Source organism: Mycteria americana, chromosome 1 (genome assembly GCF_035582795.1).
Source record: "Mycteria americana isolate JAX WOST 10 ecotype Jacksonville Zoo and Gardens chromosome 1, USCA_MyAme_1.0, whole genome shotgun sequence".
In the NCBI taxonomy this organism is placed as follows: Eukaryota; Metazoa; Chordata; class Aves; order Ciconiiformes; family Ciconiidae; genus Mycteria; species Mycteria americana.
In genome coordinates this window covers 85,527,846-85,547,129 of record NC_134365.1, presented here as the reverse complement: position 1 = coordinate 85,547,129, position 19,284 = coordinate 85,527,846, and the positions used below count along the sequence as shown (strand labels likewise).

General features: G+C 48.9%; 1 protein-coding gene across 4 annotated transcripts; it reads right to left on the bottom strand.

Annotated features, from left to right (window-relative positions):
• Positions 1-3,597: 3,597 nt before the first annotated feature.
• ITFG2 (integrin alpha FG-GAP repeat containing 2) lies at positions 3,598-17,139 on the bottom strand. 4 transcript variants are annotated; one of them, XM_075509429.1, is made up of 12 exons: positions 16,899-17,136; positions 15,160-15,255; positions 14,668-14,709; positions 13,635-13,812; positions 13,206-13,345; positions 12,626-12,774; positions 11,402-11,496; positions 8,844-8,897; positions 7,044-7,135; positions 6,390-6,507; positions 5,613-5,786; positions 3,598-5,453 (listed from the first exon to the last, which is right to left on the bottom strand). In XM_075509429.1, exons 1-12 carry the CDS (start codon positions 16,992-16,994, stop codon positions 5,305-5,307), a joined length of 1,383 nt encoding a protein of 460 aa, XP_075365544.1. In that variant the 5' UTR covers positions 16,995-17,136; the 3' UTR covers positions 3,598-5,304. The 4 variants fall into 4 exon arrangements, with proteins under 4 accessions (XP_075365544.1, XP_075365553.1, XP_075365563.1 ...); XM_075509438.1 differs by lacking the exon at positions 16,899-17,136 and adding an exon at positions 15,671-16,441; XM_075509448.1 differs by lacking the exons at positions 6,390-6,507; positions 7,044-7,135 and having other exon boundaries at positions 16,899-17,138.
• Positions 17,140-19,284: the final 2,145 nt, after the last annotated feature.

Genomic DNA, 19,284 nt, shown 5'->3' with positions numbered 1-19,284 from the left:
CTTCTTTTCAGCTGTGAAATCAGCTCCAGAGCAGAAGACATGCTTTTCACCTTCCTCCTGTCCATGTCAGTTGAACATTCAGGTCCACACAGTAAAGGTCTCTTCCACTCAGACATTGAGGAAGCTGTTGCCAACAGTTATCCTGGAACCTCCCCATCAAGTTTTGTTGCAGGCAGAACTTACAGAAAAAAACATTTATATGACTAAATGAGAACTGCAGGTCATAACACCATGGCTGACACCTCACTTCAACTCATTCCCCTAAATCACCGTCGAAACCTACAGTGTCAGTACCTGGTTTCCTCATCATCAAACAGAACTCCTGGTGGGCTTCCATATCCCAAAGTTCTTTGGCATTAAATGACATGTTGTTACTGACCTTAACACATGTATTCTAAATTCTTGCCCGGACTGGTGTTTTCTCCAAAGACCAGCATTTTTGTGTCATTACATGGGAATCCCAGCTTCCATTGTGAAAGACAGAAATCTCAGCTTTAAAAGATGTGACTATAAAACAGGACTTACAACATCTTAAAGAAGCAAACTTAACCCCATCTACAAACATGGTAATTTTTAAAAGTCTTCCTACGTTAGGGAGCCCAGTAAGTAATTTTTAAGTGGGTTGGCAAAGCTGAAGACTGTCTCAATTGTAGTTTTGGAAAAGCCTATTATACAGATACACTTCCCTACCCCCAATTCCAGTCATCTCTATTGCTTTTGGGGGACAAGGACAAGGAAGAAGCTATCTAAAGGTCTTTTCCACTGGAGATCAAAACATGCTAATGCTTTCATATGGAAAGTAGAAATTTAGTACAAACTGCCACCTCAGAGCAGGACATAGGCACATCCTGTATGCGTCCAACACTGGCTTCCTTATGATGAGGCCCATCCCTTCAATACAGACAATGGAATGTTGTTATTTTAGGGATAATCTCTCTGAACCACCTTGGTGGTCAGCTCCTACTAGGGCTACTTTCCAGTAGAGTGGACACAGCAGTTGTGAAACAGCCTGCAGGGAAGTGTCTGTCACAGCAAGTCTTTGGAACAGAGACGCAATTGTTACATGGCAGGTGTGACATACATGTGGCTGAACCTGCCCGGGGATGGGGAGATGGACTTCTGAGGCCCCTTCCAAGGCCTATGTGCAAGAGGTAAACCTATCCCGAGAACACGCACTCTACTGAAGCCATAATCAGGACCATTTCCAGGAGCTTGGAGTCACTTGGTTTTGAATGGAATAGGAGCTCCAGCCATCCGTATTCCCAGAGGGCTGCTCCTTCTTTCACTACTAGCGGGTGAGTCATGGAACTGAAGACCACTGAGCCACCTACATATGTTTGCAGTCAGTCCTCCTTTCAAGAGACTCCACTGGCAAATGCCAGGATATACCTGAAGAGTTATAGAAATAACAACATTCAGCAAAGAGATCATAAAAATGAGAGCAGGGACAGCCAATGGGTTTACTATGTCTCAGGAAAATAAAACCCTTTCCCTTTATTTTCTTGATGGTAAATTGAGTATCACAACCAAAGCCATGAATTATTTATCTGCAAATGCTCCCACTGTCTGAGAATGCCGTTGGACTCCTCACTTGCTGTGTGCTGGCACTGGGACATACAAACGTGTCTTGCAAATCTTGCCCTGTCGAGAAGCCTCCTGGCACCAGTGGGTATGCCCATCTGCTACTGCATAGGATGCAGCAAACAACATTTCCTGCTGCATGGGAAGGAACAACTTCTAATTCCAACTCTGTGGCTTGTGTCGGCTGGCAAGGCCAAACAGGCAGCGAGTTACAATGAAAATGTAACGCAACTTCATCAGCCCAGAAGACAGAGCCTACGTGGCTCCTTCTCCGAGTAGATGCATACTTCACAGAAAATTGTTGCCAGTGGAAGTATCCTGAAGCCTTGACTTCAGGAAGTATTGACTGTAGCCAGTCTATTGTCACTCTGGAGTTCAGGGCATGAAAAAAGAAGGAAAGTAATCTTTTGACCAAGGAACAGTACAGAAGTTCCAATTAATTCTTCTGTAGACAGTTTTGATTTTCCTTTGTGCACAAGGGGCACAGGAGCAAAATGCACCTGCAAGTTACATGCTGTAAGCAACATAAAACTGTCAGGGGAAACCCTCAAACATTAGTATTTTTCCTCTCAAATGGTTTTAAGAGCTGTAGAGTTTTGGGGAACAGATGATCTGTAGCATCCATATCTTCTCACCTCTGCTTTCCACAATGCAGCATGCCTGGACTTGCACAGCACACAGCAATGTTATCCTCAGGCCGACAAGAGAAGAGGGCTAGGTTGCACAGGTTGCCCTGTCCAACATTTGCATTGGTTTTGCCCCATTTTCTTTTAAAGATGGTTCTTAGGAAAATGTCGTGTCTCCCCCATTAACCCTTTCCTGTTTCTTCTGAATAATTAACAGTCCAACAGTGGATCAATTTGACCTTCCTTCCTTGGAAATCATTTGACCTGTATGGCAAAGTTTGTTTTGCATAAAACAGTTTCAGTCATACAACCATTTGTATTCTCCTTGCGCTTGTGTTGCTAATAAAGGTTTATATTTGGCATGGACAGACAGCGTTGAGTTGTTCTCTGCTATGAGTATAGACAATCCTGTTTTCCTGTTAGGCCTTAAGAATAATTACAATATAGTAGCACTGCAATAGCCTGTAACACCCAGCTACCAGGTTAGCTCAGCCTGGTCCAACTCTCAGGCAAATAAAATGCTCCAGGCAATTGCTGGACGAACCTCTGGGGTTCCAGCAGTGGATCAAGAGAGAGAGTACTTCTGCAGGGAACACCTGCCCCACCAAAGCCAAACAACATTGAGTGGGGCGATGGCAGGCACAAGTTGTGGTAGGACTCCATCTGTTTTTGTCAAAGCACACACAGCAGAAGAGCCCATCATCTGTGCAGCAACACACGTCAGGTTGTGTGAGCCATGACTGAAAACTCAGGCATTACTATTTTCAGAATTGGGGTGGGGGGAGGGGGGAAGCAGGACAAGAAAATACACAACCTTAAGTAGAGGAAGAACAGCATATGCCAAGACACAGGCCTGTTCAGGGACATTGCTACAATGTAATTTCTGTTGTACGCTTCTGGAAACTGCTCTGCAGAGTCCTGCTCTGCTGTGGTCCCTCTCTGTGTCAGTTCCACTGATTTTGAAGTGCAAGATTAAAATCAGGGCTAGGCAGAAATTATCTCAGAATCCAGTGAAACCAAACTGTTCACCCCACCTGTAGGGACATCGGCTTCTCCCCAACTCAGCTGGCCCCCAAGGGGTGGAGATAAGAGTAGCAACTGCTACTACTACACCTGAAGGGAGAAAAGGGAGAATCCTTACTTGTTCTGGTGATCGGAAAGAGCAGCTTTAGGTTTTGGGAAGCAGAAACCTGGAAGTAGCAAGAACCAATATACTTTGACCTAAGTTAACAGCCCCAAGAAGACTCATCCTCATTAGGAAAGGACTATGAGACTGATGAGAGCCCAAGGGGTCACACTAATTTGCCAGAAGCAGTGGTGATTGCCCAATGGGATGGGTGCCTGTACACCTCAGCATCTGAGAGCTGACAATTTCTTGAGGTTACAGTCCAGAGCTGACAAACTCAAGCCCTGCTGCTCTGAACACCACTGTTGCTAAAGCACTATTATGACTTGAGAGGTCCTGCCGGAAGGGTCCAGTTGCACACAAGCACCTAGTATGACAAGGAAACATTTAAAAATGCTTCTCAGTGAGGTCATTAAAATGGAAAGAAACTTCCACTGTAGTTACAGAGTCAGAAGATAGAGTGATCTGAGAAGCAAGCTCGCTGGTACAGAGCAGGTCATACCATTTCACTGCTCCCTGCTTCAACTTCCACAGCTATCAAACACAGAGGATAGAAGCTGTCCTCTATAAAGCTTACATAAATCTATGGATGGAAATTGCAAAGAAAAGCTAGGGCTTATTATGTAAAGATCCTGCTCTTCTACCACATAGGACTACTTCAACGACAGTCCTTTTGACCCAAGGGCAAGACACTCCTTTATACAAAGTTCTTTCTCCCAGTTAGGGCTGCCCTTGGATGTTTTGCAGAGTATAGAACAGCAGGTTTTCAACAGCCTGCAGGATCTTCAAATGTTACCATTTGCTAAAGAGAGATCACTGAGTTATATTTCCTCTGACTCAGGCAGTGTGAAGGGACAGCTCCATCCATTATGCATGTCCAATAAAACATCACACAAGTGAGAGAAGATAATAGATGCAAAACAGCAGGTGAGCCTGCTGCTCCTATCCCAAGCTGAGTTAGGCAAAGGGCAAGCTGAGATGGGAAAAAGCAGAACACCAGCAGCATGTGGAAAGGTTCCTGCCTGGGCTTTTGCCTATGAGCAGCCAGGGTGAGCAATGGCCTCTTCCAGACTCTGCATACCAGCAAGTGGAGCATTGCCTCCAGTCCACCTCTTTTTAAGTTGTGCAGGACTCAAAATAGCATGGCACTCTCCATAACAAGAGGCATTTCCACTGCTTATTATGGAATGGCCAAGCTCTCACAGCACCACAGATCCATGGTTAAGACAGATTCCTCTTATTGCCCAGTGCACAGCTGCTTTGCTAAGTCACAGCCATCTCTGGGATCACTCTGCCAAAGAAGATGGAGACAAGCAATGCCTCTCGAGTACAGCTGGGGTTCGCTGGAGCTGTTACCTCTCGCCACCTTATTAGCCCAAGTTGTTGTTCTTCTCATGCATGTCTCCGGCTCCTCAGAACAGGAGGTGGTTTGTGAGAAACTGCTTGGCAGAAGAGCAGCAGCAAAGCAAAGGCAAAGAATGCCTGGGTCTACTTTAAAAATACACCTAAATGGGAGAGAAGCCCTTGCCTGCTCCCTAACTCAATTCCTCCATCTGCAGTTCCTGCACTGTGATCCTGGTAAGAACTCAGAAGTAATCACTAGAGCAGTTGTAAGAATAGGCCAAAACAGAGACTGAGCTCAGCTATTCTCTCCATCTATATCCTCAGAGCTCCTTCACAGTCACCCATAAAGCTCTTTAGCTAGCAGAGAACATGGAAACTGGCAATGGAAGGCCAATGAGCAGGACCCTGGACTCTTGCTGTTCTGGTAGCTTCCTCAGCTAAAAGCAGATCAACCCACCACCTTCACTCAAGCCTACAGCCAAGCACAGAACCCAGCCTGTACACCCTTTGCTGTCTGGAAGCTTTGACAGAGATGGGAAAAGAATAGTCTCATCTTCATTAGATGCCCCATTCCAGTCAGAGAAGAGTCTGTGCTGATATTAAACATGTCAGCCTCCATGTGACTTGTTATAAGGGATCCTGGATGACAGTGTAGGAGGCAGAGGAGTCTGTTCCAGCAGGGTCCTGACACTGCGAGGGGCTGCTCTGCTGCCGTTTCTCAGGAAAATACAGCGTTTTGTGAATCAGATCTTTGACAGCAGAAACATCGCCTCTTTCTACAGAAAAGAGAAAAAGAGTTGTTGGGGATTCTCAACAGGCAGTATGAAAGCCTCTCTTCCTCAAGAAGCAGCTGGAACTCTAGTTCCCAGCACATCACCTGCCAGCAGCCTTTCCTCTCTTTTTTCCTGTACATCCTTCACCCTTTCTGCACTCACCCACACCCAGCTGCTGCAGGAGATTTCCAAACTCTGGGTCACAATCCAGGATTTTCAACAGGTTGGTGGACTCCATTCTCTCCAGCTGCACATCCCAGTAGATGTAGATCTTCTGATTGAAGCTGACATAAACCAGGCAGGGGCTGTTGCTTCCTCCTTTGCATGCATAGAGGCCTGCAGAAAGCAAAAGTGTGGAAATCTGACTACTTCCAAAAGGACAGAGAAAGCAAATAGGTAACTTCTCATGATGAGGTACCAAAGATGTTAGCAGAAAGCAGCAAGCACCTGGGGTGAGGGGCACAGACATGGACTTGGGTATATTAAGTCCCTCTGAGACAATCCAAGAAAGTGTCTGTAAACTGTTACTAATGCATGGAGCTTGGGGATTTGCAAACTGCTTCTTGCAGGTCTCAGAGAGGGGACTAAGCAAAGCCAAGGCTCAGGCTGGTTCCATGGGGCTTCTTATCTCCACTTGAGAACAGGTTAGAAGTCTGCAAATTAAAAAAGCAGTGGGGAAGACAAGAGACCACTGTAGCACTCTCAAAAAGGACAGGAAAAAACCCCAAACCATCACAGACAAACCTCAGCATCACCTCCTCTCAGCCCTACTTTTCCTAGATGCCACCAGAAGAAAGACTAGCTGGACCTTCCACAGTATACACACAGGGAAATTATTCCCCACTGCAGACAGACAAAGGATTCCAGGACTCCCAGAGGGGAGTAGTAGCTTTGAGGGAGAAATGCTGTGAGGGCTGGCTTTGCAGTCAGGCTCCCCACCTGCACAGAAGGCACTGACATTCTCATCTGCTTGAAATCTGGCAACAGTCCGATTGTGGTCGATGATGTACGTCTGACCATCCCACGCACAGGCAATCACTTCCTCATGCCCATTGCCCTGCAGAAACCATAAGATTGTGTATTAGCACTGACATCAACTATTCCTGGAGGGAGTCAAGAATCTTTCCTGCTTGTTCAGAGACAGAATGCTAATGTCTGGACAAGACTTCCAAAAGTGACATCTTGTTCAGACATTTTGCACTTGTCCGGTCTTTTTGCACTTGGAGACCATGTCTCTCTTCTCTATAGTAATCCTTGCGTATCATAAGAGCTTGCAAACAATCAGGGTATTAGCAGTGTGCAAAACCATTCAACTTTGCAATAAGATAACAGAGCAGCTGGGGGACAAAAAAGTTCATAGCAGGATGCTGGGCTCACTAGGTCAAACAGGCACAGCTCAAGCTCTTGCAGGTAGACAGGCTGACATGAGTGCAGAACGCACCAGCACAGTCAGAGCACTCTGTGTGTCATCCTGAGATAATCCCAGCCTTTTTCAGCTGAGTCATACTCTCTCTACCCTTCCTAAATTCATATACACAAAACCATGCTGAGTTTTTGTCTTCATCCCTCCCAGCCCTACTCACAGACACTCACAGTAACATCCAGCTTTTCCAGAGCAAACAGCTGGTGATCAACCTGCACAGACCAGAGCAGCTTGTCTGCTCCCTCCATGAGTTTCAATGTCCCTGAAGGGGAGAAAAAAAAAAAAAAAAAAGATTGTCTTGAAAATATTAAAAGGGAGCAAGATGTTTGCTAAGACTGGGCCCTGCACATTCCATCAACACTTAGGGTCTGCAGGCAGAGGGCTGGGCCCATGGTACAGGCTGTGGTTGATAATAGATAACACAGTCTCAGTTCTGGGAAGGACAGCAGTCCATTATCTTGTCATCAGTAACTGGAAACAGAGAGGAAAAATGACAGCAGCCCTGCTAACTGGATTATGCTCTAAGACAAGAAGAAAACTGCCCAAAACAGGGTTCCAAAGTACAGTTCATTAACCCATCTCACATGAGATGGTGCATAAACTAGAAGCTTCTTACCATGTCCCACAGATCATGTGATCTCAGGACAGCATGTTGACAGGTATCAGTTGAGAGCTGGCTGGCTAATAGCACAGGCATGGCCCCTTTCCTACTAAAGCCATACTGGACACTTACCTCACATACCATTTTTCTATCATCCAGAGATACTGCGATAGTACTGGGGGGGCAGGGGGGAAGTGTGACCGTGAGAGAGTGGAACATAAACATGAATCTATCCTCACAGTGCCTTCCAGCCTTGGTAAGGCTCATGAGTGAACCATAGTGAGGCAGAAAGCCTTGCCAGATGCAGAAGCTTCAGAGTTCAGGCCCAAAGAATAACCGGAAATTCCCTAGCAGGACATCATTGGGCAGGTGGACATCTGGCCCAAACAGGCCAGGCTGCCTATCTGGGAAGAGAGAAGCACAGCATCTTGTCTCCACACTGTTGGGTATTGGACAGAAACCCTGTGTTCAGGTCATTAGATTCAGTCCTACTGCAGCCTGTCCTATCACTTCTCAGTCAGGGGCACAGCAGAAGAACCTGGCTCCAGGTCTGTGTGAGGCTAGCTCCTCTCTACCAATACTCAAGTTCCAGCATCATTTCCTTCACTGCTTTTGGGAACAATCCAAGTCCCTTCAAGTACAAGGACACATCTCTGCTGTGGTTTAGAGGCTCCTGTCTACATGAATGGCACTGTTGAAATGACATCTCAAACAGTTGTTTGACCATTGGGTAAGCAAGCAACTTAGGAGTCAGCAGATAAAAGTTCTAGTCTCACTCTCCATCTCAAGCTTTCAGTGTACCATTGGGCCAATGACCTAGCCTCTTCATTTTCCCAGCTGCTTGTTGCAGCATGGCTTTAATACTTCTACCCCCACAGGCCACAGGACCATACAAGTAATTAATGTTTGTAAAATCCTTTGAAATCCACAGATGAATAGACTGTACCAGGGGAGAGAGAAAGGCAGATATTAGTAACAGATGGAAAACACAACAGGTTTCCTGGAGAAAGTAAGCCTGTGTAATATCAGACCCAATTCAGTAAGGAACAGAAAGACAGGCTAAGCTTTAATATGTTTCATCATATCCTCAGATACAGCCATGTTATCACACACCTGGTTTACGGGGGACTTGCTCACAGGGATAACTCTTACCTCGGCTCCTGTCTTAGCTTTCATGCCTTCATATAAGATATGTCAGTAGAAGGAGTCCGAGTCAAATGCTCTTGCCTAAGCCAGGAAGCATTTCTGAAGCCCAGTTCCCCCTTCTTTCAAAACCAAAAGCAACTGAGCCCCTGGTTCCCTGCTTTGAATTAGTGACAGGCCTTGGCTGCCCCACAGGCCTTTTTTCCAGGACAGTGGTAGGACTTACCATCCAGGGTACAGAGGGCAAAGAGACCTGAGCCACTGTTCTCACTGGAGCAGCCTGTAAGTGCAGAAAAGAATTACAGGAGTTGGTGCCATTTTATGAGCATTGTCCCCTCCCTCTCCTGAAAAAAAAGATCCAAAACAAGCTAATCCATCCTGCCTCCTTTTTTGCCCAGCCTTGACACTTTGCTTAGCAGGTATCTGCAGATTCTTGCAACCAATCGTACTTCATGCCAGCTTTTATTTGTAGGGCACTGGCATCTCAAAACCCAAGACCTTTGGTTTGCACTGATATAGGCATGTCTGGCTCTGCTGGCTGCTCCTAGGAGTCAGTCACATGCACTTGCAGGCCCATGGCAGTTCCGATTTTAGTGGACTGCATCACATCTTCTCCAGGCTCCAGAAATCCTCTCCAGGCAGGACCATCACAAGAGACAAAGTGAAGAACAGCTGAAGCCAACCAAAAGTATTACAACTATACCCTCACTGTTTCTTTCAAGGACAGGAACATGGCCTTCAGCTGTTCTGGGAAGGTGCAAGGGGGAAAAAAAAAGAGAGGTCCTGCCAGAAGGACAAAGCATCAGTCACGTTAGCACAAAAGAACCTCCATAGCAACTCCTGAATGAGTCTGTGGAGATCATGCTGCCAACTCTATTGTTTTCACTACAGCAAAATTGCACAGAAGCTGTGATCCTCTCCCAGCAAACACTGGTCAAATGCTAGAGAGCCCTTGCTTTATGAGCAGATTAGACATGTGCCTTCATGCTCAGCCCTGGCTTTCCTGGGCTATGCTTATACAGCTGTGAACTTCCTGCAAGCAGTATCCTCTCCAAAGCCTGTATATCACAGTTGTGTGCCGGACAGCACTGACAAATGTGACTAGTTACATCTGAAGAGGAGACTCCCCTGACCACCAGGCTGCTTCAGCCCTTCAGTACACTCTCTACCTAGCTACCAGTCAGAAAAGACATGGAAGGTCAGGTTTTGAAAGTGATAACACACTTGGTGGGGGAGGACTGGAGCTGTATTCAACTATAGCTGCATTTAATCCTTTCAGTGACAAAGTAGGAGAGACACTGGCTCCCTGAAGTCTGCAGGAACCCAGGAAACCTGGCAGTCAGGGACAAGCCAGAGGAGCTGAAAGCAAATAGTCAGTTTCCCCAGAATGACGTAATACTGCAAGCCTACCTCCACTGCCCACAGACAGCTCCAAGCTACAACACCCTGCACACTCCCAGGACACAGACTACCCTATTTCCACAGATCATCCTAAAGCAGTCAGCTGGTTGAGTGCTCTATTGCCCCTAGCTGACATTCATCCAGGCAGGCTCTGATCCAAAAGATCTGCTGTGTCCCCCTTACAAACTGGTCAGCATGGCACTCTTCAGCTGTTTCATTACTGATGGTCCAGCGTCAGTGGGCTTTTCACAACCTTCTCTTCATCACTTATTCTGTGTGCCTTCATTTTTCACAGAAATCTCTCATTAGATGCAAGGCTTTGTATGCAGTGAAATAATTGATTTCATGCTCTGTTGACCATGTTCCTCACAGCAGCATCCAAGATGCTGAAAACATGACAAGCTTAGGAACTGGGGAAGAAGGGTACTCTGGAAAGGGGAAGAGGAGGGGTTTCAGTGGATTGCTCTTCTCCCCCAGCTCTAATTACATTGGACAGCCTAAATCATTCTTAGACAGCACTGCAGGGGGTAATACTGGGACAGAGCAAATGCAGCTGGATTCCAGCCAGCTGCAGACAAGAGAAAGTGATCTGCATTGGGAATTTTCTGCCTTTTTGTATTATGCCCACATGCTCCAAGGAGGAGTGAAAGCTGCTTATTCTCCATAGGTACCAAAACAGGGTTCAGCAGGTGCACCAGGCACAGGTCAGAGCACAAAGCAGTTACACAAGAGAAGCAGTGGCAGTGTGTAAGAAGAGTCCGGACACAACAGTAGTGTGTCAGGGCTGAGAGGCGCCAGCAGCTGTGGAGAGTTTAGATACAACAGCTGAACAGAATACATTGAAAGGAGACAGAGAACAGTGATATAAATGAAATATAGAAGCAGCTCTGGAGGGGCTGGGACTGCATAGGTGAAGGAAGAGCAGGATATAGCTGCCAGGTATTGGGAATCAAATGCTGAAAAGCACAAAAGCAAGAATAAAGATGAGGCTGTGGAAAGGAAGAGATGCATCTAGGGAATAAAAAAAGGGCATAAGCTGCAGCCATGCAAAAGCAAAGATCAAGGGCATCTGTAGGAGCAAGGCATGACAGCCATTCAGGATGACTAAATGCAGGCCAGTGGAGGCTGCAGAGAAACTGTTGTGCTAAGTGAAGAGTAAGAGCTACTTAGGGAAGGACAAAGGCTATAAAAAGTTCAAATGCAAATATCCGGCTGTCTGTCTTTGGGAGCTGGCTAACAGAAGCCGAGTTCCCTCTGTTCTTGCAGCTGCCTCCCACTGTTATTTTTCAACCATGGGAAATCTGATTTCATGCTGGACTGACGCATTGAAAAACTACCAGGGGCAACTGTTGGGCCAGAGACCCCAAGCTCCTAATCTCTCACCTCGGCCAATGCTACCAATTAGATGAGTGGAAACATTCTTGTTGTGAATCCGTCCAGATGTTTGGTGTAGAATAACATCTCGAATAGGGGCCTCACTAGGGAAAAGAGAGACAGACATCAGGGAAAGGTTAGAGGACCATGCCTGGGACTGTGCCAGAACAGTCTCAAGAGCAGTGCACTCCAAGGCTCTACAAATCCAGAGACTGATAGAGTTTGTGCATAGGTTAGGCCTTTAATGGTAAAGGCCAAGGAAAAGAATACATGCCACCCCAGGTTTGACAGGAATTCGCTAATGTTTAAAAAACAAAACCGGAATGATTTGACATCAGAAAACTGGAGAGCTTGAAAGACAGAAAGAAAGAAAGGAGTCAGTAAAACATGTATTCCAGTCAAGGAAAAAAAAAGACAATTTTTCTCATTACTGTCATGTAAGCCTGGCTGCTTTTCACTCAGGAAGTGTCTGCCCGGTGTTGAACAGGTTGGTCAGAGATCATGCCTGGGCCTGGCTGCTGGCTAGGAGGGTACCATTCCACTAAGGTTTCTAAGACATCAGGGAGACTTGCCTAGCTCCCCTCCTGCAGCAGTTTTCTGGGTCTGCCTTAAAGTCTCACAGAACACCACCGAAGCACCTGAATTCCCCAGAAGGGTCCCTCCAGCACCAAGAACAATAACCTCACTGCTCATCCTGATTGCTGTGGTTGTGATTTACAGTACTGGCTGCCAGGTGTCTCATTAGGAAAACCTCCAATTACCTCACCTGGAAGAAACAAGTGAATGAACCCGAAGCATCATCCTGGGCTTCAGACTAACTGGGCTTGGCCCAGCCTTTCCGTTGCTACCCTTCCCACCATTAGATAGGTTACCAGATTGCCTACTACTCTTTCTCTGGAGATCTAGGTCATTCATCTCCCTGCCTAAGCCCCCAGAACTGCCCCTCTCAGTGGGCTGGTTTTGCCACTCTCCTTGATGAACCACAGGAGAAGAGAGTGGGATACAAGGAAAGCAGTAGTATTCATCTTTGTGATAGAGGCATGAAGAGTGTTCATGGAAACCTGGATGCAGGTGGGCTTAAGTCATGAATTCTCAGCAGCACACCAGATCACTGAAGCAAGGACAAATAACAGCACCCCACCCCACCCCCGAAAGGTGGTGTGGTGGTGCCCCCTTGTGACAGGCATCTACAGCAGAATCTCCTCATCTATCCCATGCAGTAATGCTCTTCACCTGCTTGGGGCAGAGTTGTCTCTTCCCTCTGTCGCGGCCTGCTGCTCAGAGTCCCAGGTGCACAGCAGAATGGCATAACCGCAGCCTGGCTGAGACACCATCATCTCTGGTGAGCCATCAGGGCCTGGGTTCACAGAGAGGCTGTCCACCTATACCGGCAGAGGAAAAACATGGACAGCATCGAACTGAGAACTTTAAATGCCTCAGAAGGGTTCACTGTACCTGAACTTGGCTATGGCAGATCTTCTGATAGAGCTGAGCAGGAGATGAACAAATTCAGCTAGAAGCAAAATGTCCAACTTACAGTAAAAGGTTATGTTTGCCTACCAAAAGCCACTTAAGAACACACTAGTATTTTCCACTAACGCTCTGTAGTTGGGCGAGAGCAACTGACTGTTTCCCAGACCAACCCACCAGCTGCTCCGCATGCACAGGACCACCACTGGGCAAATCTCCTTTCAGGCCATCAACACAACAATTGCTTTGTTCATACGACTCAGATTTTGTGCTTCTTCCCTTGGGAGAGCCACCTCTTGAAGACTGTATGATGAGTTCTGCTCTGAGCATCCTGTTTCCTTACCTGACCTTCTAGCAGCCATTTCTTCAACAGGACCAGCTGCCCAGAGACATGGTCTGAATTCTCCGACAAGTCCTCCCAGCGGAAGGCACGTACCACCCTGTCAGTGTAACCCACCACCAACTCACACTTCCCATCTCCATCTGCAGGGAATACAAGGAGACAGATGAGCTCTCTCAGGCTTTCATAGCCCCAAGACCCCCAACCACTAACATCCCTAAGGATCCCAGTCCTGTAATGAGAATTTGCACTTCAGGAAAATTCCTGAAGTTCCTGCTTCTCTCCTCCATGACTTGGCTGTGGTTTGTTAGAGCACCTGTTTCAGCAAGATAGTAATTTCCTTCTCTGAGTCCCACGCACCTTCTCTTTCCCCCCCCCGCCATACCCACAAACTCCCTCACCCTGCACTCCCACACCAGCTTCCCAGCTCACCAATGTCACTGATCAGCATGACCTTGGTGTTGGCAGGAATGTGCTGCTTGAACACTGGCTTCTGCTCTTCTGCTGCTGCCAACTCATGGTGGCCTGAAGCATCTGGGTGTTTTGAAGTTGGAGAAGTCAGGTCAAAAAGATGAAACCAGCCTTCTGCACTCACCGCCACCACGAGATTCTACGAGTGAAGAGAAAAACCTTTTGATTTTTCCTCTTTTAAGAACTGCAGAAGCTGTCCCACAGCAGGGCGAGGGAAGATCCGAGGGTAGATGCATCAAGATCAATGACTGCTACAGAGGGAACAGGAGGGTTTTGGCCAGCATACAAACTACTCATGTACTGCAGGGTCCAAACTTCTTGTTCATCCTTGTCAGACTAGAATATCAAGCTGATGCGCGCATGCAATTCCCAAACAATATGTGACTTTCTCAATGATCACTTCAGCTCTGCTCCCCCCTGGAGCACACACAGCTACAGTATTTTAGGCAGGGTGCCTAAACTGGGACTTTTGGACTCAGTGGTCCTGGTTTAACGCCCAGAAATAGGAATCCAGCAAAAGGAGTCATATTAGACCCAGTGGAATTTGCTTAGAGTCTAGACTATTCTGTGGCTCAGTCTTGTTTAGATGACCTTAAATGCACACAGCCAAGTGGCAGAAGGGCCATGGCCCACAGCAGGGACCAGCACAGAACAGGGCAAAAGCCACTGAGGAAAAGGAGCAACCCTCAAACCACCAAAGCCTTCCGGCGCTCACACAGGGGGACATGCAAATCAATAGTGCTTTCTGAAGATAGGATGGATTTCCTTGCTCACCAAAACCTGCATATGGCTCACAGACAGATACAGGTTATATGTAAACAGAAGAACAGTTTTAAAACAGTAGTGCTAAAACTCTATGATCAAGGGCAGATCCTGGAGGGAAAGCACCTCCAACCTGTCCTCCTCCACACTCAGGGTATGACATGATCCTAATCTCCTAAGCACCTCCCACATGCCCTACAGACACAGCTGGGAAGAGTTTGTCTACTCTTACCTTTCCTTTATTGCATACATCTCCCACACCAACACATGTGAGCTGCAAGAGAAAAGAAGGCCATACATGAGAGAAGGCAACCCAAAACAGCACTTTAGGATAAGCCTCTGCCCTACCCCCTCCGCTCTCATAAACCATCTCTTGAACTCTAAGCAGCCTTTTCAAGGACAAAGAGAGCAGCATCAGGGACAGAAACACATCTGCCACACAACTGCCCAGAGCCCTGGGGCAAAATCCACAGTGCGAGGGAGCACGGTCAAGGTGGGACAGAAGCCCAGTTCCTGTGTTTGTGCAGTACTTTGCTCATCACTTCTCGCCCATGGGGCTAGCTGTGGGCAAAAGCAGCGTCTTGCATAACTACATGAAAGGCATCAGAACCAGTTCTGGCTGCCATTCCCCTCTGGCCTACATATTCCTAGGCAGTGATCAAGGACAGCTGGCTGCACATACACCAAAAGGCCCAACCATTTAAAAATGTTGTCAAGAACTGACCATTCCTTGGCAAGATCGCACAGCCCAGGGTTTGCTGTCATCATTCTTGTAAACGTAAAGTTTCCCATTGGTGTCTCCCACCACTAGCTCATTCAGCTGTACAAGAGAATTGGGTTAGTAAGTAGAAATTCACAATTACAGTAACAGTATTCCCACACAGCAACAATTACAGAATTCGTATCTAAAAATCACTCTGTGGGAAGGAGGAGCAAAGCAAAACAAGAGTTAAAGAGACAGCCTATAATCAATAGAGACGGTCTGGGAAAAAATAAAAGCCCTAATTTTACTCCCGCAGATAAAAGAGCTGGAGAGCAACATCCACTGCTTCTCTAGCCATTGTTTCAGAGTTGTGTCACTGACTGTTAACATTCTGCTCTGCTAATCATCATCGTCATCACCCTGTCTTCCAACCTTCAACCTAGATTGACTTGATCTTTCTTGAACCACCCGAGGAAGATTATGGCAATGAGGAAAATGTAATAATCCAGAAACAGGCTGCAAGAACACTTACAATAGATTTACACTGGATGTTCAATCTCACTGATGAAGGGATAAAGGTCTTTCAGAATGGTGATTATTTCTTTAAAGAAGACTGCCAAAAATCACCAGCAACCCCGTCTGATGAGCCTACTCCTACTATCCCATCTCCTGCATCATGCCTCTGTGTGCATTTCATAACTCCCTGCACACGTTACCCCACATAACACAACTTCTTATGGGAAAATTTGTTTTATCATCCACTGCATTGCTAGCCATGATATTTTACAGGATAGCAGTATACGGCTGTAATAAGATTTGACTGTTGAGGAGAAGGCAGCACAGCTTACATACTTTACATATAGGAAAAGGTTAAGCTAACCTCTTCCTAGTTGCAGACAAATCAGACCCATCAGAAACCCCATCTGGGGGGCTGGCAGCAACATTCCCGATGCACATCCATCCATCATACAGGTCAAGAGACATTCAAACTTGGCTCTACCCTGTTTGTGATCCACTGTGCCCCAGCAAAGCATTTTCCCACACCTCTATATCCCCACCACCACAGGAGGAGCGTGTCTCTCTTTGGGACTAAAAGTTAACCTCCCTACTAGCTATACATTATCCAGGGCCCATGCCAAGGGTGCCTAGCATGTCTAATGGCGATGGAAGCACTGACCAGCTGCAGCCCAGAATCACTGAAATGTTCAGTTTGCAAGGCACCTCTGGGGGCCATCTGATCCAAGCCCCGCATCTCTGACACTGCTCAAGCGCACGTCGAGCTCCGAGTCCCCCCAAGGGCGCAAGCCCCACCACCCCCTCCAGGCACCATCCTCTCGGTGCTCCCCCCCGCCCCGTTTTAGTTTCCTTCGCTACAACCTGCGACTGCTGCCCCTTGCCCTGCCGCTGCTCATCTCCGAGAGCGGCCGGGCGGCGGCTGCGGGTAGCCCTGCGGTGCCCCCGGGTGCTCCCCAAGCCGACCAAGCCCGGCTGCCTCGCCCCCCGTGCGCGGCAGCCCCCCGGGCATCGCGGCGGCCCGCTGCTGGGTTCGCTCCAGCGCGCCACCCAAACCGGGCCCAGTACTGCCCCCGCGGCCTGCTGCAACGGGCCCGCCCGAGCCCCGCGGCGGGGCTGAGCCTGCGCCGGGGTCGCCGCGGCCACGCGAGGGCGGAGCCCGCCCCGCCCCGCCGGCCCGGCCACCGCCCCGCCGGCCCCGCGCCGCCCGCCCGCGCAGGCCCACAGCGCCACCCCCGCCTCCGGACCGCGTCGTTGTCGGCATCCCCCAGGCAGATGGCGTGCGGGAAGAGGCTGCCGCCGAAGTCGAGCGCCACGCACTGCACGTAGCTAACAGACCGCATCCCGCCGCCGCCCGCAGAGGCGGAGCTCCCGCCGCTGGCTGCCGGGCCGGCCGCCAGGCTGGGGCGACGGGGGGCGACGGCGGCTCTGCAGGTCCAAATGCAGCCGCGGCGCGGAGGTGCAGAGCGCGCGCGCGAGAGCGAGGGACGGGATGACGTGAGGGCGCGTTAGGGCGGGCGGCTCCCGGCTGGGGCGGCCGCTGGGGCGGGGCGGCCGCGGAGGGCGGGGCCGGGGCGGCCGCGGGGGCGGGGCCGGGGCGGCCGCGGGGGCGGGGCTCCCGGCAGCCGTGGCGGCGGCGTGCGGCTGCCGATCCGCTTCAGCGCGGCCGCTCCTCGGGCGCGGAGCGCTCCGCCCCGGCCCAGCCCCGCCTTCCAGGGCAGACGCGGGCCCTCAGCGCGGACAGCGACCCGCAGGCCGGCCCCCCGGAGCCGTCGGGCAGCCGCGAAGGCCGGGGCGAGGGGAGGGGCCAGCCCAGCCTCACGCTGCGGGCCTGGAAACGCGCCTTTTGCCTTTGCGCTCTGGGCGGCCGGGCCTGCGGCCGCTCTGCCGCCCGCCCGCCCGCCGCGGCGCGCTGCGCGTCCCTCCGGCAGAGCGGCTGCCCGACCGCTTGCCCCGTTACGCGGCCTCGGGCGGCGCCGCAGTCTCGGTGCCCTGGCCGCCGCCTGCCAAGCGGGAACAGCGACGGCCTGCCAGGCCGCAGCCCCCACGGCCACGGCCGGGAGCCTGGCTGCCATTCCGCATGATCCAGCAAAACCGCTTCCCTACCGCATTCTGCAAACAAGCTGTTTAATTCCTGGACAGATGGGAGAGCACAGGCCTACGTCCGACAGCACGGAGCGGTTCCCCCGTGCTTCTGTTGTGGGCTGGGCAAAGAGCGGTTGTTTCCGCTGTCACAAATGACAGTGAACTGGGACACTTCTCTTACTTCAAAGGTACAGTACTATGACAAGAATACCACACAGGATGAAGGGTTTATAAATTGAGAGACAGGTGTGTGGTTTACAAAGTCAGTATTGCAATTGTTTATTTTAAACATTTTTCCATAAAGACATAATGAATAGTTTATATTTGAAGTTTACATGCATGACCTCACTTACAAACACTAGTATGCCATCTTCTGCTGGCAACTAGACCCATTTTTAAAGACAGCACAGAACTTCCTTTCAGCTACCTGAAAGGGCATGTTTAGCATCCTTAGCAGATTTACATTCTTAAACACGTTATGTAGTAACAATGAGGGCAAAAGGGTACTTTCAAGATTGCTCACACTTAACATACCCACCATTGACTCCAGGAATTTTTTAGATGCTCTATTGAAATAATCTCACTTTTTGCTTTCAAGATGTTGAAAATCTGTCATCCCTGTGGGAGACTTTTGAAAACCGTTGTTCAGGAATTAGAAATTTATCATTAGGACTTGGCCCTACACTTACTTTCACAGCAACAACAGTTTCAGCCACAGGGGCTTGTATTTCCAGTAATAATTCCCAACAAATCAAGGTATTTCCTTGCTGGAGAAAAAGAACTCTTGCTTGACATTCCTGCTCCCCTTACTGTTCTTCTGTGTCTGGAAATCCCCTCTTCTAACTTCAGTTGACATGACACTCTTCACACCTTGTTGTAAGCCGTCTGTAACATTCCCCTTGCAGGTAGTCATGCTTTTGGTACAACGTGAAACAGTTTTCACATACACAGAGCTGATACTACTGAGAGACTCAGAACTCATGAAAAGCACCTGCATTACCTGGCAACACTTAGATTTTGCTAAGCAAATCAAATCAGTATTTCCTTAAATGTGATGACCTACCAAGCACTTTATCCTGCCTCTTCTCCTATCCCTCCCCCACCCCACTGAAGCTTAGGGCATTGCTACACCACGCAGAGAGCAGTGCAGTTCACGCTCCCTAAGCTACCTCCAACCCCACAGCAGGTGGTGTATTTCTTGTCTTGGACCTGGGGGCCACACAGAACATCAAGCAGGCCTTACCACTTTGGTGACAGTTCAGTTACACAGCTGCCAGGCTCAAGCTGGCACTCCTGCAGGGCAGGTACTGGCAACCTCCCAGCCTGTAAGAACCCCATGAATAAGTGCTTATACAGTACTTCTGTCTCAGCAAAGACAACCAGGAATTCAAACTCAGATTTCAGATGTCACTCGTTAAAACAGGGATGCTCTCTGCAATATACACACAATTCCATCCCATGGAAAGACAAGACATCCTTCTCACTGCAAAAAATCAATTTTTGTCTCCGAAAGGAAGAGATTATCCACCTTCCTCCTGCAGGGCAGGC